At 37.1% G+C, this 22,620-nt stretch overlaps 1 protein-coding gene across 1 annotated transcript; it reads right to left on the minus strand.

Moving 5' to 3' along the window:
* Positions 1-279: 279 nt before the first annotated feature.
* LOC130408857 (cadherin-like protein 26) lies at positions 280-17,380 on the minus strand. The gene is made up of 16 exons (XM_056732317.1): positions 17,296-17,380; positions 17,023-17,145; positions 14,912-15,064; positions 14,655-14,799; positions 14,128-14,300; positions 11,957-12,088; positions 11,210-11,392; positions 10,785-11,104; positions 10,550-10,692; positions 7,972-8,196; positions 7,447-7,665; positions 5,705-5,820; positions 2,837-2,917; positions 2,720-2,761; positions 992-1,069; positions 280-854 (listed from the first exon to the last, which is right to left on the minus strand). Exons 1-16 carry the CDS (start codon positions 17,341-17,343, stop codon positions 624-626), a joined length of 2,412 nt encoding a protein of 803 aa, XP_056588295.1. The 5' UTR covers positions 17,344-17,380; the 3' UTR covers positions 280-623.
* Positions 17,381-22,620: the final 5,240 nt, after the last annotated feature.

Genomic DNA, 22,620 nt, shown 5'->3' on the forward strand with positions numbered 1-22,620 from the left:
CCCTGGGAGAATACCTGTGAGCGGCCACATAAGAGGTTACAGAACACGATTTCACAGAAGAAATGTTTCAGATTCAGTATTTCCATGTAAACTAATCAACCTGTTTTTTTTAGTTGTGCGAAGATTTGGACCTCTTTTAAAACCTGCTCCATCATCCCCAAGAGAGCTATATCAGTCACTTTTAAAGAATCATCTTGTGTCTTTTATGTGTAGCAGTTGACCTGTAAATGCCAAAAAACTGTTTCAATTGCAGTTTTGCGAAGTATTTATTGTAATAAACCATTAATATATTGATCCTGTTAAATCACGTTTGGATGTAAACAAAACACATCACTAGATCATCACAAAATGGCAGCACACAGGTTTCACAAATCTCAATTTGTTTTTTTTTTCGATTTCATGTAACATTATCGATGCATGATATCCTAATCATTAGAAATTGGTTATGGATTAGTAAGTAATGCTGTTGAAAATTTAAATCAATACACAAACAGACAATCCTATAAAATCCATTTATAATCTGTCACCACAGTAAAATATAATTTTCCCACCAACCCTAATCATTCACTATATGTTACTCTTTTTATTTTGATACCAGTTCTGTCTCATACTCAGAACACTTGTTATACTTTCTGATATAAATTATCCTTTTTTGTGATCAAGTCAGGTCTGCAAATTGAGGCTAGATCTCTGAATTTGTAGTCCAGATTATTAAGCATTTCTGGAAGAAAGTCCATCTCGGCGATGGAGATTGCATCCAGATCAGCTTTGGCAATAAATTCTCCTTCATGTGCGTAACAGTGCGGTTTATAAGCATCATGTGCCTGATCACTGTTTTGAAGATCAAGCAGTCGCTGCAGAAGAAGAATACGAGGAAAAATGTGAAAATGTAAAACATTATCCACCATTCACAGCCTTTTCTTATAATTAAAACCCAATATGAAGTAAAGGTTTATGGTAGCATACATTTCGAAAGTAATACAAAAATCACCTGGTTTATGAGAGTGAAAAGGCTTTGCCTCTTGATGGATAAACTGTTGTAAGAAGATGAAGATATACATTTTGATCCCTAGATGAAAGAAAAATGACATGATAATCTAGGAAAATGCTTTTTTAACTGGAGTGAAAATCTGATGTGAAAAATGATACAGTAGTTACAGTATATATGTAACTGAGGTTCTGTTATTTCCTGATGACCACTAGAGGCAGTGCTAATCACTACTTGGCATGTCAGCTATGGCGGCTGGAATGAGTCATCGTATGAGCACTTTCAACAAGTTGGTATAATATATTAGGGTCTTCATGAAATGTCTGTAACATATTTTACATAAAAATTAATGTGAAATGAAAGATTTTTTTAGCCTAAGGACAAATTATTTAAGATGTTTAAAGCAAAACTAACCAGTGTTTGCCCTTGTTCATTAGCAAAACAATAGTGGGAGGTTGCCACAGCTAAACAAATTCACACCCATTATGTTAAGTTAACGGCTAAACTCCAAGTGCCCATTTTCCAAATATATAAACATAGAGTACGTTGTCAGGTCCCGGGTCCAGCACCTGTCTGTCTCGTCGCTGTTGTTGTTTGTGTATGAATGTTAAGGACATGTTCTCCGTCAGTGTGTGTGCCCGCCCTCCACTGCCAATGACCTCCTTGTAACCGTTCATTGTTTTCACCCGGTGCCCCATTAGCCTCACCCCTTTATATTCCCCTTCATCTCTCTGTTTGGTGTGCGATCGTTAACTATGGTTTGCCTCTGTACCAGGCAAACAAAGGGATCGGTATTTATTCCTAGAGCCCCAGTGTGAATGAGCACCTGTAGTCTACACACAGACACAAATTCCCATCACAGGCATTGGAATGAGCTATTTTTCTAACATTATCCCCACATACCAGGGTGCTTGCGATCCTGCATTGCATGTGATCCCAGGAAAACCATCTTATTAAGTTTGCCACTGTATTACTATCCCGGGTAAGTAACTAACGCTCACTCTCATACACCTTGGCAGAAATATTGGGTTTTGTTACAGTCTTGCAATCAGTTGCATTGTAAAAGGTTTGAATCACACATTAGTATGAACAGGCTTATTATCCGATTTGTCAAGACCTAAATAAGCCACTGCCATCTGCAAAGTAGATAAAATGTCAACTTGAGATAAACAGATACATTTACAGACCCAATTGAAGTAGAAAATATTCTGAAGGGATAATTTATTTTCATGAAAATTTAAATCATGCATTCATTGAAAAGGTCATCCACCTCTGTAGCGCTTTGAGGGTGAGAGTCACAAACATTCACTTCATTTCAGTTTGTCCTAGTGACATAAAGGGTTGTTAAGATTGAAGAAGTTTCATGTCCATTAGAGTGCATTCTGTGCTAAGCCCTGTTGAGTAAAGCTTACAGATTAGTTAGGATCTAACTCAATTTGGTAAAACTGTCTTTTAGATAATGGTAGAATACTGCTATGCAAACACGGATAAGTCAAAGCATCTTTAGACACGGAATCCCTTGACCATGTCCATCATTGGGAAGAAAAATGTGTTTGGACAAAATTTGAAAGTTGGTGTAAAGCCGGCTACTGTTCTTGCATCTTAGTCTCTGTCATGACTTGTATTTTCGACTTTTCTAACTGGCGCAGTGATTATCCACCAGTGCTTAGCACTACCTCTGGTGATCAGGAAGAAAGAAACAGAACAACTCTTTACTGTTGATTTTCTTACCTGAGTTTTTTTTATCTCCCTGAATGAACGCGTTGAGGAATTCTAAAAGACAAATTATAACATCAAAAAACTTTACAAAATCAACAGTTATTTAAGTGAAATAGATCAAATACTTACTCTAAATACTGATTTCCGAGACAGCTGGTCAGAGTAAACTGAATTCTGAACCCGTGCATCAGCCTGTTTTCCTGGAAATCTCTTTTGAACATTTAATAATCATCGTTATCAGATTTAGATTTTTTTAAAAGGTTAATTGTATTAATGCCAACCGTAAATGACATACTATGTATCTTTAGCTAGGGATCCAAAGTGTGTGACCACTTATATATATATTCTCATAACAAATGAGAGTAATGTCATAAAAGTACTATGTATTTTATTTTATTTGTATTTTATTTGAATAATATATAAATATATATATATATATATATATACACACACGTTTTTTCATTTTGCTTGTTATCATGAAGTCTGACATAAATATCAACTACCTGAAGATCCCTGTTATTCCCTGTGTGCTTTAATAAACTGACTGACTTTTTGCATGAATTTGTATATCTAATTTGCAAACCATCCTGTGCACTCACACAAGCCATGCTTGTGCAAATGAAAGGATTTTGGGTGCCACACCACCAGAGAAACTGTCTATGCTTTTTAAACCAACTTAACACTCACTACTGTTGCATCCGATGTGAAATTATCTAAATAAAGATTTAGAATTTGGGCTGCTTGATACAATTTTGCAGAAATGTCACAAAACACACAAAATGTTGGTTTAATTCAACCCAGCGTTGGGTCAAAAATAGACAAACCCAACCTTTGTGATGTAAATTAACCTATGCTCGGCTGATTCAACCTAAAATGCTGGTTTGATTTAACCCAGCGGTTAGATTTGTCCGTTTTTGAAGCAATGCTTGCCGGGTTTAAATAACCAGTGGTGGAAAGTAACGGATTACAAATACTCAAATTACTGTAGTTGAGTGTTTTTTTTCAGGAATTGTACTTTTTTTAAGTAGTTTAAAAACGTTTTAATGCTTTTACTGAGTACATTTTTAGTGCTTCATTGGTACTTTTATGCGGCGGTCACACTTGAATATGCGAAATTTGTTCGGATGGGGCTGCGAAAATGGCACATACAGTCACTACAGTTGATCAAGTACATACACGCACAATCACATAAAATTACATGTTTCACTGTTTAAACTTTACCATCCGCTCCTGTTTATATTGCCACCGCAAACCAAGCCGCTTCTCTTTTTATTTGGTTTTTGTAATCTTTTAAAGTTCTGTTGTTCAAAATGGGATGATGCTACCCTGCTACAATAAGCGATTCCTCCATTTTGGAATTTATTGTACTGAGAGGCCACGCTATGACGTTTAGATCTCCTGTTGGGCTCACGCACTCACGTGAACCGAATTCGCAGGTCAGAGTTCAACAAAATTTAAATTTGCTACACAGCAAAATGCTAAATATTTCCATACAGGCTTGCGTTTCCCGTCTATCACTTTCGCATGCCTATGGATGGAAGACAATGGATGGAAAAATCAAGTGTGACCGCGACTTTACTGCGCTATTTTTCCTCGCATTGTCGTCGCTACTTTATATGTTTAAGTTCCATGTGATTTGCTAAGGAGAAAAAAGTCGCGTCCACTCAAATTGCTCTTAGAAAACTTGTGTCACACAGATTTCAAGACATCTACCGCCAATATAGTTAAATCTTGGAGGAGGACGAACGTGTGCGGCAGGCAGGGAGCCTTTCAAATGGTGGTTTTGTGCACTTGAATGTCACTGCGGGAAAGGAACACAATTTCTAGGCTCATCCGATATATGGATAAATATTGAGTTCCTGTATCACTCCGTTTGTCAAGTTTCATCCAAACGGATAAACATGAGATAAAGTTGTCCATCTCTCTCCATCTGAGTGCTCTTATAAGTGAGTAGGGCACATATGTGATTGGAACGCATGCGAAGCAGTTTCACAAATTTTGCATTACCAGTATTAATGGTTTTTTATAATGTTTTAAATAACGTTCAGTTTCTTGCACTGCTCGATCGATTTGCTTAAATAAGACGTCATTACATCGATAGAAGCCAAAATTTTATGTTGCCTCTAACTAACTATGTCACCTGTTCCGTACATGGGACACCTAAGTTTGATTTTTTTGCATGCAGAATTTGGGCCTCTTATTTACTTATGTCTGCATAATGGGGCCTAGTACACATGATTGAACAGTATTGGAAGTGCATTAATGGTTTTAACTGGAAAACTGAGCTCATGATACACAGACAGACAGAACACATTGAATGGTTATTTTGTATGAGTTGTATCCAGTTGTGTTTTGTTAAAAATAGCTATTTTCTTTATAGCCTAAATCTCCAAATTTGATTATTAATAATTATTCTTAATTCTTTAAATAACACTTCCTAAAAAGTAACGAGTAACTAGTACTCTGAGTATTTTAGAGAAGATTATTTTTTACTTTTTTAACACAAGTACCTTTACTTGTAATTGAGTACAATTTCAACAATGTAACTTGTACTTAAGTACACATTTCCAGTACTTTTTCAACCACTGGAAACAACCTTACATTTATAAGAGTGCAAAGTGAAAATGGGAGACGTTATACAAACGATTACATTATAATATGGTATTTTGTATTTGTTTTAAATCTTTCAAATATCTAGTTACCAATTGGTTGGCTATGTTAGCTCGGAGCAGTTTGACCAATCAGTGGTAAAAATAAAAATATATTTTTCTGTATATTGTTTTTTGTGTGTCAGAAGATTTCAGTGTGGTCTCAAACATTTGAAAGCCACTTGATTTAGCATTTCTGTACAACATTCCAACATTATTTAATCTGACAAATTAATATGTTTTTTAACTCACAGCTTGAAATGTGAAGAAATTGTAAGTACAGAAATGCGTGTTCAATTTAAATACAATGTAAAATCTCAATGTTGTTATAGGTTTGTGGGGAAATTACCTCACAGTCTGTTCCTTTGTGTTCAGTATTGGATGTCATCAAATAACTAGAGCCGTCGTCATTTATATGAATAGTTAATTTCCCAGTGCTGCATAGCAGGGCCATTAGGAGCATTGCTGTAGTTAAAGGAAGCATTTCTGTCACAACCAATGTAGTCATTTATTTAAACAATAGCAATTTAAGGTTGACAGAATGAAGCTGTTCAGGGCAAACTCTCGACTGTGTGCATTCCTTAAGCACAATTGTTGTTGATTAAAACCTGTTGTGCTCACACACAACAATATCGTATGGCGTTAGAAAACTTAGAATGCAACGCGACCTGTATGAATGCTTTTATAGCATTTTTAACAGCCAAATCACCATGTAGCCCAAGACTGGTTGCCCACTGAAACTAAGCAGGGCTGCGCCTGGTCTGTACCTGGATGGGAGACCTCCTGTGAAAGCTAGGTTGTTGCTGCAAGAGGTGTTAGAGAGACCAGCAGGGGGTGCTCACCCTGTGGTCTCTATGGGTCATAATGCCCCAGTATAGTGATGGGGACACTATACTGTAAAAAGCAGCACCCCTCAGATAAGACCGAGGTCCTGACTCCCTGTTGTCATTTAAGATCCCATGGCACTTCTTGTAAAGAACACGGGTGTAACCCTGGTGTCCTGGCCAGATTCTCTCCACTTCCCCTAGCCAATCATGGCCTCCTAATAACCCCCACCCTCTGAATTGGCTCTAAATCTCACTCCTGGGTTGGGAAGTGGGTAGGTTTAGGGTACGAATGGAGTGGGGATAGGTGCTCAAACTTTTTTATTTTGTGCATATGTCTGCTTCATAACTTTAAATTAACCCACACACTGCAAAAAATTACTTTCTTACTAAGACTTTTTTTCTTGTTTTCCAGTGAAAATGTCTAAACATTCTTAAATCAAGATGCATTTTCTTGATGAGTAATTTGACCTAAGAAAATAAGTCTTGTTTTTAGTAAAAAATCTGAAATTTCAGTGAATTTGTGTGAAATTTCATATTTTTTTACCAAAAACAAGACTTATTTTCTTAGGTCAATTTACTCATCAAGAAAATGCATCTTGATTTAAGAATGTTTAGACATTTTCACTGGAAAACAAGAAAAAAAGTCTAAGTAAGAAAGTCATTTTTTGCAGTGCATCAGATGAGAAAAAACAAGCACCTCTAGTGTAGGTTAGATTCCAGCTGAAATATGCAACAATTTTTACCTTTAGCTGTGTATTTCGGGTCATACAGAAATGTAGGCAGAGGTATGTATTTCCAATGATTTCCAATTTCCAAGGTAAATTGGTACCAACAGTGTTTTGTTACCAACATTTATCACATTATTTTCATAATTGACGCCATCTGTTCACAGCTATAGTTTGCTTGAAATTGAGTAATGCTACAAGACAATGCTCACAAGCACAACAGCAAATCTACCAGAGTAAGACTAAAAATTAAACAATTAAGATGACAAAAACAATGTGACAAACTGAAAGTTATACATAAAACAATTACTTTACATTATTGCAGCTAAATGTTGTTCTTTGAATCATAGTACTGTGTTTTCACACATGGCTTCTCCCGTTTTGTTCAAATTAATAAGGTTGCATAATTGAAGACCTGCTGAGGACTAGGTCATGTCCTGATACATAAAGCCATAGAATTCAAAGGTGATATTCTCTTCTCTAATGACTGTAGTTGAGCAAGTAACTTTGTAACTTTTAGCTAGTTTCACTCCACCTACCTGTAAGTAAAAGAACTGCAAGGAGAACGACGCATGTGCCCCAAATGCCCATCCGAAAGCTTGGCACCGTACTTTGGCATTTGGAATGTCTAGAACAGTTGCACACAGTGACTGACAGATTATGGATGGCAAAAAGTCCCTGCTGGTCTGAAATTCTCATCTGGAGAGAATGATGACCTGAATATATATTGCTTTCTTTATAAAGATTCACAGTTGTACCTTTAAATAGAGAAAGAGAGATAAAACAAAAGATCATTGTAATTTATCAATAATACAGAAATTTAAAAAATTAACACAAATGGTGATGCATGCTGGTCAAAAATGCAATTGAAATAAAAACATGGCCATGCATGGAGGAAAAATGGAACCATTTTACTATTATTATTACAAAAACAACCCCTGCCACCCCCAATGTCCCTTCTCAACTAGAGTGCCTTCAGTGAATTTCTATTATTTCCCAAATTGGTACATTCTGGATATTGTCATCATCAGTGTAAATTAATGCAGTCGATGTAGTGGGATTACCATGAGTTGGATCAATCCTCCATTTCCCCACAACATCACCCAACAACTCGTAGTAGAAAGGTGAACTATATGGAGGAAGGTCCAGATCTACAGCTGAGATGTTGACTGTTGTGGGCTCTTTGTCCAAGCACATGTGCACATGACGCAAAGTCAACATTGGCACATTATCATTTTGGTCTTGTAGGTAAATACGCACAGTGCCTGTGCCGGTCAGTGGTGGTGAACCTATCAATCACATGCACAATGGACTGAAATATAGTATCTCACAGAAGTGAGTACACCCCTCACATTTTCGTAAATAATTTATTCTATATTTTCATCTGACAACGCAGAAGAAATGAAACTTTGCTAGAATGTAAAGTAGTTAGTGTACAGCTTGTATAACAGTGTACATTTGCTGTTCCCTCAAAATCACTCAACACACGTTCATTAATGTTAAAACCTCTTGCAACCAAAGTGAGTACACCCCTAAGTGAAAATGTCCAAATTGGGCCCAATCAGCCATTTTTCCTCCCAGGTGTCATCTGATTTGTTAGTATTACAAGGTCTCTACACTGGTCACTAGAAGTTCAACATGGCACCTCATGGCAAATAACTCTCTGAGGATCTGAGAAAAAGAATTGTTGCTCTAAATAAAGATGGCCTAGACTACAAGAAGGTTGTCAGGACCCTGAAACTGACCTGCAGCACGGTGGCCAAGACCATACAGCGGTTCAACAAGAATGGTCCTACTCAGAACAGGCCTCTCCATGTTCGACCAAAGAAATTGAGTGCACATGCTCAGCATCATATCCAGAGGTTGCGTTTGGGAAATAAATGTATGAGTGCTACATACATTGCTGCAGATGTTGAAGTTGTGGGTGTCAGCCTGTCAGTGGTCAGACCATACGCCGCACACTGCATCAAATTGGTCTACATGGCTGTCGTCCAACCTGAAGACAAGCAGACTAAGGATATGGAATACTGGAACCATGCCCTGTGGTCTGACGAGACCAAGATAAACGTATTTGGTTCAGATGGTTTCAAGCGTGTGTGGCAGCAACTAGGTTAGGAGTACAAAGACAAGTGTGTCTTGCCTTCAGTCAAGCATGGTGTGGGAGTGTCATGGTCTGGGGCTGCATGAGTGCTGCCGGCACTGGGGAGCTACAGTTCATTGAGGGGACCATGAATCCCAACATGTACTGTGACATACGGAAGCAGAGCATGATCCTTTCCTTCGGAGACTGGGCCACAGAGCAGTATTCCAACATGATAACAACCCTCAAATAAGCTGTGGGTAAAAGTGATGGACTGGCCAATGATGTCTCCAGACCTAAACCCTATTGAGCATCTGTGGGGCAAATGGAAGCTGGAGAAGTGTAATGTCTCTAACATCCACCAGCTCTGTGATTTTATAATGGATGAGTGGAAGAGGACTCCGGGGGCAACCTGTGAAGCTCTGGTGAACTCCATGGCCAATAGGGTTAAGGTAGTGCTGAAAATAATGGTGGGTAAACTAAATATTGACACCTTGGACCCAATTCGGACATTTTCACTCAGGAGTGTACTCACTTTTGTTGCCAGCGTTTTAGGCATGATTGGCAGTGTGTTCATTTATTTTGAGGGGACATCAAATCTTAACTGTTATACAAGCCGTATACTCACTACTTTACATTGGAGCAAAGTGTAATTTCTTCAGTGTTGTCACATGAAAAGATACAATAAAATATTTTAAAAACCGTGAGCGGTGTTCTCACTTCTGTGAGAAACTTTACATGTAGCCTACAGTATATTAAATGGTGTGATAATGTATGTTTGACAACATGAGGAGTGCCAAAATAGATTTTTGCTGTAATTCGTTTAATGTAACTGTTTTTGTTTGCCACTCTTGCAATAATTACACTTTAAAAAACCTGTTTCTTTGATAGATTTTCACTTACAATACAGTAAAAAAAGTAATTTTACATAATAAAAACTGTTATTTTATGGTATTTCACTGGCACATCAGTTGCTGAAAATACTTAAAGGAGTATCTTACTGAAAGGTCAAAACTGAGATGTCCAGTACAGTATATGTCTGAGATGTATTCCTTTCTTTAGCTGAAACAAATAATTATTGCTCTTCAAGAATATTTACGAATATTCTTCATTTTTCAGAGAGATTTTCAAATATATGTGTTTTGCTTTTGTCTCAAGCGATACTGTTGCCGTGGGCTGTAGTGGCATTGGTAACTTTGAACCTCACTGATTTTGCGTGTCTTGTTACAAAGAAAATTATGTATTTTTTATATTTCAATAAACTGCTTTAAATTTAGTTCTACAAGGATTTTCTTTATGATATTTATGTGATTAACACATTTCAAACATGGTGTAAAAGTACCTTACATCCAGTCAAAGTCATGTTCAATATTGATATATGGACCCTTAATCTGACAGTAATTCTTTAACTTTATCACCTAAGACAGTTTTCAAATAAATTTGGCAAGTGTTTATTTTGACCCTGTATGTCTATTTTACATACATTTAAAATAGATTCCATAACTGAATAAACTTCAGAATAAATTTATATACAAAATAATTGTGCAGTATGTTTTTCATACCATTATCCACTGCATACAAGATTGCTTCATATACACTGTTTGTCACAGATTGTGATTCTCTGTCCAGAATTTTGACTGTGGATACGTTTCCAGTATGTTTATCAACAGTTATCCAACCAGCAACATCGCCCCCTTTAATATATCTGAGAGAAGGAGATAGACCGTACTTAATATATGATTATGTATCTTGTCAAGTACAGTGCTATTTGTGTCATATAACTTTAGCTTTACTTACTTTATTGTGTTTCCATGGACTTCATCTAAATCTACAGCAGTAACTGTTGTTAAATAAGTTCCAGCATCTGTGTTCTCCATTGCCAACACATCCATAACATTTGGAATAAATACTGGAGGTTCATTGACATCTTCAACATAAATGGTCACTGGGATGGACTTATAGAGGTTTGTATCACTTGTTTCAGCAGTTTCAAAAAATCTGATGAGTTCCCACATAGAGTCTTGTGGTCGCTTTTTAATTGTACATGAAAAGTAAGGAGCCTCATTCTGCACGCTGATGGACAAATTGTGATAAGTTTGCTCCTCATAGTCCATTGGCTGTGCAGAAAGTAACAGCAAGAGAATATAATGCAGAAACATTGTCAAAGTACATTCTAGACATTTAAAGCTGATGTGTCGGATTTGCTTAAACTGTCAGTTTACCTTAACAACAGTTAAAATCCCTTCATTTGTAGTTGGGTCTGTTTCTATTTTAAATATATGCTTCCTGTCTCCATGGATTGTGTATTTAGCTTTCCAGGGTTTTGAGCCACGGCTGTCTTTGTCTTTTACTTGAAGTCTCAAAACTTCAGTTCCAGTGACTCGTTCCTTTACTTTCCCACTGCCCTGCAGAAGTCATTATACTTTTTATATGTTATTCATATCATAATATTGAGATTTGCACAGCATGGTCTTGCAGGGTGTTTTAACTGCAGGTTAGAGTAATTTCTGAACTGTCCTTTAGGGATGTCACAGTTCAACATCACAACCCTTTTGATTCTGGATAGCAAGCAAAGAAACTGAACAAGGCATGTTATTATAACAACTTTTTTTGTATTTATTTACTAATAAAAGTTTTTTTTGAATTCGGTTCTTCCTTGTAGTTTGTATTTTGCCGAAATTCAGAAAGTCGAAATTGACCGTTCACAAAAACATATTTTAGGATTTACATATTTTTGTGTTCTGTGTGCAAAGTAAAACAAACAAAGTTTGTGATTTTAAGGAAAGGTTACTTAAAAAAAATGTGTGAAAAAGAATTAACAAAAAATATGTATTAGCTTGCATAAATAAAAAATAAAAACAAAAAATAAAATAAATCCTGCTAGTTGTTTTTACAGTGTAGGAAACACAAATTTAAGTCTCCCCTGCAACAATATTTCATACAATCTCATAATAAATAGAGAAACTCACTGTATGGCCGGAGAACTCTGGAATGTGGTTGTTATTGTCAGAAATATTGACTGTTACTGTACTTGTGCTTGAGAGCTTTTTCTTTTCTCCATGATCCTTTGCTTCAACCAGAATTGTATATTTTTGAGCTTTCTGAAATATTTCAGGTTAAAAGAAATTAATGTTTTATATCAATTGGTGTTTTATAAAAAGAACATGGGCTGTATAAAAAGTCTGGTTTATGTTTGTTAAGAGGAAATTACAAAATTTTCAGTGATAAGGTGCACATTTGGAATAAGCAGGTATGCATAATACCCTCTGTGATTACATAAACTATCGTAAAAAAAATATATTTAAATATTTCAAAATACTATTTTCAATAAAAGACAGCCGTTCCCTTTCGAGGGAACTCGCACTGCGTCGCCATGCCAACGCTTTGGGGAATGCCTCAGCGTGACCAGCTCTGAGCACGTGTGTCAACATCGTCCAGTAGTGAAACGACACGTCATGGATGATGTATGGACCAGGAGGTATAAAACGACATCCGAAAAGTCAACTTCAGCTCTTTTCTTCTCAGCAACGGCTCTGTGTGTAGTGTGTGTGTTCCTAGTTTAAAAGCAGCGTGAGTGTGTTTGTGAAGAAGTGTGTTTGGTATGCCAATTTGCTAACATGTCAGAGAAAAGTTTCAGACATTGTGCTCCTCCTTGTTCGCGTTTTATCACGAGCAATGATACGCATGATCTCTGTGTAGTCTGTCTGGGAGCGGAGCATGCACAGTCAGCGCTCGAGGGAGCTGACTGTGCAGCCTGTGGACTTTTACCACTTTTTACCACTTATCAATATCGTGTTCTCCCGTTCGGCCTGGCTCTGTCTCCACGCACGTTCACGAAGTGCGTGGATGCAGCCCTAGCGGCGCTGCGCATGAAGGGCATTCGAGTGTTAAATTACATAGAGGATTGGCTCATTCTAGCAAAATCGGAACATCTGGCGGTTCAACATTGAGATGTCGTTCTCGCACATATGAAAGAACTAGGGTTGAGGCTGAATACCAAGAAAAGTGTGCTTTCTCCAGTACAGAGAACCACTTTTTTAGGAGTGGAATGGGATTCCATCACGATGCAGGCGCGGCTCGCGCCTGCTCGTATTGTTGCAATCCTGTCAGCCGTTTGCAGAATAAAGCTAGGCCAATCACTGACGGTAAAGCTTTTTCAGAGGTTGTTGGGCCTCATGGCAGCTGCGTCCAACATAATTCCTGTCGGCCTGCTGTATATGAGACCTCTACAGTGGTGGCTCAAAACCAAAGGGTTTTCCCCGAGGGGCAACCAGTTGCGCATTATCAAGGTGACACGCAGATGCCTGCACACACTGAAAATGTGGAAAGAACCCTGGTTCGTTTCCCAAGGACCAGTGTTGGGAAGCAGTTGTCGGCGCGTTGCACTGACAACCGATGCTTCACTCACAGGTTGGGGAGCTGTTATGGAAGGCCAATAGGGCCAAAACCGATGGGAGAGCCAGTTTCGATCTTGGCACATAAATTGCCTAGAGATGATGGCAGTGTCTCTGGCGTTGACACACTTTCTCCCACAACTCAGAGGCCAACATGTGCTTGTCAGGACAGACAACACAGCTGTGGTCTCATACATAAATCACCAGGGGGGTCTGCGGTCACGGCAACTATACAAGTTGGCACGTCAGATCCTCCTGTGGTCTCAGGGGAAGCTGCTCTCCCATAAAAAAGACTTTTTTATCAAGTAATTTGATCATCAAACTTTTTAATGACTGCTAGTTTACATTGTGAACGTTCGTCTGTGTGTGTTTTACGATCATACTACGAGACAGTGTCTGTCATGTGATCCATTATTCCGTTGAAGAGCAAATACACACGACACGCCGATCATATTGCACATGTGTAATAAGGATTTGTATTTTATGTTATTTTGCGTTTGGAGTAGCATTACTAATGGATCATGTGGTAAGTGTGATGGTATAATGATGTATTCTCACTTCTAAAGGAAAGCACATTAAGGTAATTATCTCACTGTAAGGTGTAAGGTGGTGTGTGTTTGGGGGGGGGTGTTGTCGTGCGCTCTGGGCCAAGTCTCAAAATCACGGTTCACTACTGCAGTGTGTTAAATTAGACATTAAAGTTTATGATCATATTTTTCCCGTGAATGACCAAATAAAACTCATACCTCGTAGTCCAAGCACCCTTTAAAGTAAATTGTCCCAATTTGATTGTTTTGTTGGATATAAAACTCAACATTGTCTGTTTTTGGTGTGACAGACTTGATTGTGAAGGAGAAAGTTCCATTTGGTGTTTTTGAATCGTCTTTATCAGATGCCAACACCACCAGAACCTTTTCACCTTAATGAAAATGTGTTATATGAGTAGATCATGTCAACTTTCTGTCATTATAAGCTTGTGTTCAAACATGATGTTATGATTGTGTTCAGTCAAACACAATATTTTATTAAAATGTAACGTATTATTTATTCTTTTACACTTTCTGAAGAATCTTAAATGTTTATTAAAATGACCAATATGACTAATGCTCTATCTTTGCTCGGTTTTATAGGCTCGTGTTTCTTGAGAAGATATTACGTTTTTAATTCTGGAGGGAAGGCAAAACAATGAATGTGATGAGTGTGAACAGTCAACATTTCATATTTGGGGTTAGTATTTCTCTGCTTTTATGTTGTGATGTCTAGAAATAATTACCTTGGGCATGTGACTCTTCCACAGAAATTTCATATTTTGACTTATCAAATATAGGAGGGTTGTCATTTATGTCCAATATCTTGATCTCAACACCGAGACTAGCGAAAACTTCTTTCTGGCCTTTTTTCATCGCTTTAAAATGGAGCTGTAGTTGGGTCAGATGAAACTCAATACATAGTCATAAATTGCAGTGTATTTAAATGAATGTCATTTAGATTATTTTTATTGTAATGATGTGATGAATACATTGCACATACGTTGTAATTATGGTTTCCAATAGCTTCGTAATCCACTTTTTCACTTACAGAAATTGCACCTGTATTGTTATCAATGATGAGGATATTTTCCAGCGAACCCAAATCAAAGAGTTCGAAATTAACAAGTTCCCAATAGTTCCTTTCAAGTTCAATCTGAAACACAATACAAATAGCGCACACATTGAGAAATACACATATGCATATTATTCCATTATCAGAAAGAAGTTTATTCAAGTGTGCTTTAAGTAAACTTCTTATAAACTTAAAATAGAAAGGATACTTTCAGTCTTCTTATGTACTTCTTAGAAATTCACTTTATGTACTTCTCAAAATTATACTTAAATGTTCTCTTGAGTATACTTGATTTCATTGAGTGAAACGTTTAAGGATATTTGTCCTAGACTCATAAGTAAACTTGGCTTATACTTATACTTGTGTCTACTTTCTTTGAGTTGACCATTATGCCATTTTCATCCAAAAACACCTTTTGCTATTTACTTTTTGCAGGTATGTAGCAAAATTGGCGACGCACAGCTTGTAACGTGGTCGTCAAATGATAGGACCATTTTTGAAGAATCCTGGTACTGCAACTGCAAGTTTGTGTCAGTCTGACGAGGTGAATATATGATTAACATTACATGACGTTTGGTTTTACATGTACATCAGACTCTTAAGATCAGAACAAGCTTTTATTTATTCTGAAATGTAATGCCTATCAAATGCTAAAATATATTTATGAAAGAAGAATATATTTTGTTGTATGGTTTATCATACTATTTAATATTGTCTCTTATAATTTAATAAACAATATTCCAATTTAAGACCGTTTATTCCTCTATTACTTGTACGAAAAATAATATGCTTCTGATTCTTTAAATGGCATGTACACTTGTTTATATTTGTAATGTTAGAATGATTGTAGAATGGTTTTTCTTTTTATGGAACTGTGATTGTGTCTTTTATATGTCAAAATATATATGCTTGTAAGAAATATTGTGTTAAGTTATTAAATGTGACCACAAATCAATGTTTTGACTCTCTTTGGTCATTATTTTTTGTATTTAGCATATAGAAAAGTTGTCTTTTTATAATGTCTGTTACATAACTTTGTGTTCTATACTTCTGTCGCTACTTATTTTATGAATATACTTATTATATGAATTATAATATTACACTTATTATTATATGGGTGTGCTTTGTTTTTGCTAACTTTCCGCCATCTGGAGGGTTGTCGTAAAGCTGTGAAATATTTAAATTGTGCTACAAATACATTTGAATTAAAGAAAAAATGATTTACTTTTTTGTTGGTTTAGCTTTCTTCAAAATCTAAAACGTATGTTTTTCCAAATATTTCCCTAGAGAGGTGAACAATAATATATAAATGTAATTAATGTATTTAAGTCACCTGTACATGTACAGTAAGAGTTATATTACAAGTATGTTAAGTTCAAAAATTATATCTAAATAGTATCATAAAAATACCAGCTAGTAGTAGTTTACTAAGAATAAACTTTGAATTGTACTTACAAATGTAGTACAAATATTGATCTAGTTAACTATCATTATAGCTGCAAGGTGACCTAAAGAAAGGTTACAAACATACTTAAAACAGTACACCTAAAGATAACCTACAAGTACACTTGCAGTATAAAAACTTATTAACTAATCGTTCACTGCGAGTAAACTTCAAAGTGCACTTTAATAGACTAAAAATGTGCTAAAAGTTTCGAACTAGTATACTACCAGTACACCTACTTTACTAATAGTTTACTGGGAGTATAGTTGTAGTACAAATGATAACCTAATTGTTAACTTGTTGTGTACTCTAAAGTTCTTTACTGTTACCCTTAAAGTACAATTAAAAGTATACTTTTATAAACTAAAAAGTGGGCCAATTTAGTCCCAAGCTGTATTCAAATAGTTCACATTAAAGCATACTGCTAGTCCATTGATATTAGTATACTTAATACACAAATTAACTTCAAGTATACTTCTTTTTAAAAAGGGTTGTCATTATGTCCAGCACTTTAGAATAATTTGTAATTTTTACGAATGAAAGAAATTTGTGAAAATCTCTAGCTGAATGCAGTCACTCTTAGATTGCGACTCACCCTTCCGAGTGTATAAGGAAACGGTCCAGGATTTTCTTCTTCGATAGAAAAAGAATCAATGATCCAAGCACGTTTCTGTCTAATCCTTCCCATATCAGCCCAGGTATGCATGGACCAGGCAAACTGCAATGAACGAAGTGACAATAAAACTTAAACAAGTGTAAAATAGTCTTTTAGATTTGTTTAAACTCAAACCAAAAATAACAGGTTACTGGGCCAATTTCACATTCTATTTAAAAATTACAGAGAATGCTGGAGGATAAAAACACATACACCTTGGATCACCAGCAACTGGAAAAAAGTGACAAAAAGGATCCTCATGTTGATCCTCGAACAGTCCGGCGCAAGTGAAACTGAGTTTTCTCCTTTCAGGACTATTCACATGTACTGCTCACATGAGAAATGGGGGTGGAAAATAAATATTCAGATGTGGGTGGACACAGTCATTTATTAAGATGAATTTTGTACAGTACAACCCTTTATTCAGGATTTTACCGTAAATGGAGACTACGTTTGACGTTCAATTTTGTTAAAACATAAAACAAAACCATATCATGCTACGTATCATAATTTTGTTTAAAATCATCACTATGATTGATGTAGATGAGTCAGCTTTTAAACCCGGAAACCGTATTTACTTTATTACCCAATCCTAAAATGTTATCCCGACCAGTTTTAAAAGCACAGGAGAGATGTGTTACATGTAAAATGTATGCAGACATTTGCGTTAGTGACTGTGTATTGATATGGTCTGATCATAACTGTGATCTACACTGTATAGCAATAATGTGTTCCCTGTTAAAAGAGTAATTATCTAATAAGCCAACCATGTGGTTGCCAGTCAGTGTATTGTGTATGTAGCCATGATCTGCTTTAAATCTGCATCATTTCAAAGAAAAGGGGCTTGGGTTGAGAAATTGGCGTAAACAACGTGAACATCATCCAGTTTTGAGTCAATGGTTTAGCTTTCTATTGTAATGGTGTGGAGCAGAGATGCCAGAAGAGGCACAGAAAGTAGTGTAACATGTTTAAAATGTTGTACAAAACCATTTTGGTTCAAGCGAGGTTCTCTGAAATAGCCAGGGTGTGAACGGCATATGTTGTAGCCGACGACAGCCCGCAATAAACATCCCTTGATCAAGGTGACGTCTAGTTTTTGCCAGAGAACGTTCCAGTAGTTTCAAACAAATGCAAATTCTTCAGAATAATATGAAAATATTTGAGCAATGTGAGCCCGTTGTGACTTCATTAAGGCCTATTCAGAAATGCAGCGCTTCACTGAGATTCATCAGATAACAAGAGATAAACAGTCAAATGAAATACCGAATAAGAAAAGAGTGGAAAGACGGGGAAAGTCAACTCTTTTATAGAACCTTAATTTTCATTTTTCTTAAGATTATAAAATAATTCTAAGGTGTATTGTTTGTTGTAATTAACTTAAATAGATTTACGGACTTCATTTACCAACAGCTTGTGGCAACTGTCAGGATTTATTTTTTTAATTGAAACTGATAAATTAAACAGAAATATATTTAAAATTGGTTTTGTCATTTCAACTTCCAGTTGTTACAAATCCAATCCAATAGACCCCCACTGGGATGAGGTCGAATGGGAAGTTTTCATCATGAATGTACAGCAGAGTAATGTTTGCAGAACACAAAGAGAATTACTGAGATTATTCCACAGAATAATTCTGTTAACCCAAATTAATCATTTCTGGTGATTATGAATTTGTATGAACAGGGCTGGGAAGGTAACTTTTAAAAAGTATTTCACTACAGAATACAAAATACATGTTTTAATAAGTAATTTGTAACGTTTTCGTTGGAGTTAGGTTACAGAAAAAAATGTCTGCAGCCATGTGGCTCTGTGCTGCTGTAGCTCCAGACAGCACTTGAGTGTGTGGCTTAGTATTGCAATTTGTTGATCCACATGGTTTGATAACCTGAGGATGTGGGTACGAATCCTGTTTGGTGGGATTGTTACATTTACCTTCAAGTACTACCGTTTGATTTTATTCTCACCAGTGCTTATCAACCTGATTGTTTTCACGTACGTTCCGTTTCTGTGGTTTTTGCTCTTGTTGCTCTGCACCCATGTGGCTCTTTGCTGCTGTAGCTCCAGGCAGGACTTGAGTGTGTGGCTTAGTATTGCAATTTGTTGATCCACATGCTTTGATACTCTGAGGATGTGTTTTTGCTCTTGTTTCTCTGTGCTGCTTTAGCTCCAGACAGTACTCATGTGTCTAGCTAAGTGGTGCAACTCTTTAAACACAGGCCTTGGGACTTTGTGTTTGGGGGTTCAAACCCCTTCGGTAGCATGTGCTATTTGTAGATTTGATTTCATTCAGACTTTCTCTTCATAACCTATTGGTTTCTCATGTCTGTCTATATCTGCCAGTTGTTGCTCTTGCCGCTGTGTGCTGCTATAGCTTTAGACAGCACTTGATTGTGCAGTTGGGAGCTGCAAATTGTTAAACCCACCTTAGACTTTGAGGTTGGTTGTTCGAACCCTGTGTGTAACATTTGCAGTATATGTTAAGTCAACGTTTTGTTCTCACCTGTTACTCTCAACATGTCTGTTTTCATGTTTCTGCCATTTTCGCTCCTTATACTGGACTTTGTAAAAGACCACCCACTGGCCCAACGACAAGATCCAATGGTGTGGTTTTAGGAATCTCTTGTTCTGCTTCTCCACAGCAATTTCAATTTTACAATATTATTTAAAATTCATAGAATGGTACAGAAAATCCTAATTTAATAAGCAAAGATTATCAACATAGTATAAGAATAAAATAAAACCACAAAGTTTATCAGTCTTTTGCCAATCCTCCTTTTATACTCAAATGTAACAAAGAATCATTAATATAATGGTCATTGTGAAAGAATCATGAATACAATGGCCATTGTGAAATTAAGTTTAACTTGTGGCTGACAAGATCATCAAATGGAATCTGAATCTATCCGTGAACAGGATTTACTGAGAAAGCCAATCCTCTTAGAGAAGTGCAGGTAATGTTCTTAAGTTAAAAAAGCTCTTATACACTCTTTGTTAGGTTTGAAGGAACTAGAGGAGGGATCTCACAGAGGAATCTCACGGAGGAAATCTGGAGCATAAGAGGACGAGCGACAGGACTGCTGACGAAAGAGGACCTGGCCCGGACATATCTTTTACGTTAGTATTTATGTTATTGTGGCCGGCAGTCAACTTCCGTGTTATGGTTTTTTTTTGTTGTTGATTAAAGTACTTTAAATGTTCGCCGGTTCCCGCCTCCTTCCTTCCTTTATTGAACGTTGTTAGAATGATGTTCAAATCTTCATAACAGGAAAAAATATTATAAACACAATATGGAATGTGTAAGCACTTTTCAATGATCATGGCATGAAGGGGAGAAGAGATGTGTGATAAGAAGTGGGGTTCAGTTCATGGACATCAACCCCTGATGGGAGGTAAGGATATCATTCCTCAGGATCTAGCAACAAATGGGGTTTTATTGTTTTATGTCCTAGCATCACAAACAACTTTACTTCTTAGCACTTTTCCAGCTGCCTTACACTTTGGTTATAGGAAGATATTTCTACTTGCAGCTCTGTGAGGACTAACTTAACACCATATGTGATTTCCTGCCGCAGGAAAGCCATAACCAGTAGAAAACAGTCATCTGAGGCAATATCCCTTTAGGGAAGTTGCTCACTCTGTGGTAGCTATTTCTGACATGCAAAACATGCTTCAATAGTCGCTTTTATTCATTCGGTTCTGGTTTACTTGTTGGTTTGTACTTTTATTCCTAAAGTGTTATTTAATATGTTCTTCACATACAATTCAAAGTGATTTTAATTTCCCATTCATATTGGTTTGCTAAGCCTCTGCAAACGATTTTGTCAGATGTAATTTTTTGTACACTCTCATTGACTGTTTGCTTTCAAACGTGTATTTGAAAACATGTACCATTTTTTCATTCCTTTCCAACTTTATGATCTAAGGTCTTAAAATACTTCTGAGGTGTTGATATGTTTTGAGAAGTCCGTCTTTTCTTACAGTTTATTTACAAGGTTTGAAATGAAAGTTACCGGTTTAACTGGTTTCCAACCAGACCTTTATCTCTATTTATCTCTATCATTTTGTCCCTGGTAAGTACAACTTTTTCTATCCATTCATGTAGCCATCTCCTTATGAAATTCATTGAACATATACATTACATAAAATTCCTTTTCACACTTAATCTGTTTGACACATTTCCATAAAATACGTGTCTTTAAAGAAAAAAATGATATGCAGTTATTTTTGCCATTATTTAACAATGTTTATGAACGACTCAAGAGTAAGATGCAGGAGAAGGTTGGTTTTATTCAACCCAGCACAAAAAGGCTTGTACAGGAAATCATAGACACAAAGACAGATGATCAGAACGTCAAGGCAGCAAAAGTCAATAAAGACTCGAGCGCTCGGCCGGGAGGTTCAGTGGACTGCGCCGAGAGGTGCATATATCAGCATGGAAAAAAAAAAAATTGTCAGAGACTTAACTCACAAAAACAAAACGAATCCGCCCAGAAAGGGCCAAGGAAAAAGTCCACCTGCTGCAGACAGGTAAAAACAAGGTAATTCTGCCGCGTGAGGGCCAAGGATAATTCCACCTGCTGAAAGCAGATCAAGACACGTAATTCGGCCCAGGGAGGGCCAAGGGAGTATCCCCTTGAGGACGGTTCGACTGGTGCGATTCCTTCCAGCAAGAGCCTAGGAAGAATCTGCTTGATGATGACGGTTCAACTGGTTTGATTCCTTCCAGCGAGAGTCAAGGAAGAATCCGCTTGATGATGACGGTTCAACTGGTTTGATTCCTTCCAGCAACTGGCTTGAGACAAAACTGATGTAACTACCTCGAGCAGAAGATGACGAGCACAACCCTGGTACTCCCGTATGATTGACAGTCGAAGTCCGTAGCCTCATTCCCCACAACCAACAGCCGGTTAAGAACCAGAAGTAAGATGTCAGGATGGCAATCACATGTGCAGCAAACCAGTGGGTTCCCCAGGCAGCTGGATGTAGCAGCAAGATCCCTTGAGAAGAAATTATGGCAGTCGTAGATACTTGAGTAAGCAGAGAGTAAAACAAGGGTAAATTCCGGTTGCAAACTAACAGCTCTGGAGCCTGGACAAGACGATATTAATCGCAAGACTGGACTGGACTGGACTGGACAACCCACAGGTGATTTAAACCTAACGGACTGACATCAGACAAGAGAAGACACAGGGAATATAAGTGAAAGTGAGCCGGAAGAAAACAAGGAACAGCTGGAGAAAGAGCGGGAAAATCCAGGTGAAGAGTATAAACTAATGATGAAGGAGTAAACAAGGTAACGAGGGAAGTGGGTGAAACGCAGACACTGAATAAGTGACAAACTAGGAATAACAAAACCCACTTGCCCGACAACCCTAACAAGACATAAGTAAAACAAACCCCACAGACGCTAGACCAGAGACCTGACAAACAACTGTATAAATTGTTTTTGCAAACACATACATTAATCTGTCAGGGATTGCATGGATAAAGAACCCAGGTGCAGACAGAAGCGGGTATTAACAAATAGGGATATATTAA

Source organism: Triplophysa dalaica, chromosome 20, assembly GCF_015846415.1.
Source record: "Triplophysa dalaica isolate WHDGS20190420 chromosome 20, ASM1584641v1, whole genome shotgun sequence".
Taxonomy (NCBI): domain Eukaryota; kingdom Metazoa; phylum Chordata; class Actinopteri; order Cypriniformes; family Nemacheilidae; genus Triplophysa; species Triplophysa dalaica.

Coding starts and splice junctions, on each gene's coding strand:
- LOC130408857 (XM_056732317.1), bottom strand. CDS start 17,343: ATGAGGATCCTTTTTGTCACTTTTTTCCAGTTGCTGGTGATCCAAGGT. Junction 5,821..7,446: donor TGCAGTTCTTTTACTTACAG/GTAGGTGGAGTG, acceptor CTTTAACTACAG/CAATGCTCCTAATGGCCCTG. Junction 855..991: donor TTTTCACTCTCATAAACCAG/GTGATTTTTGTA, acceptor CTTCTTCTGCAG/CGACTGCTTGATCTTCAAAA.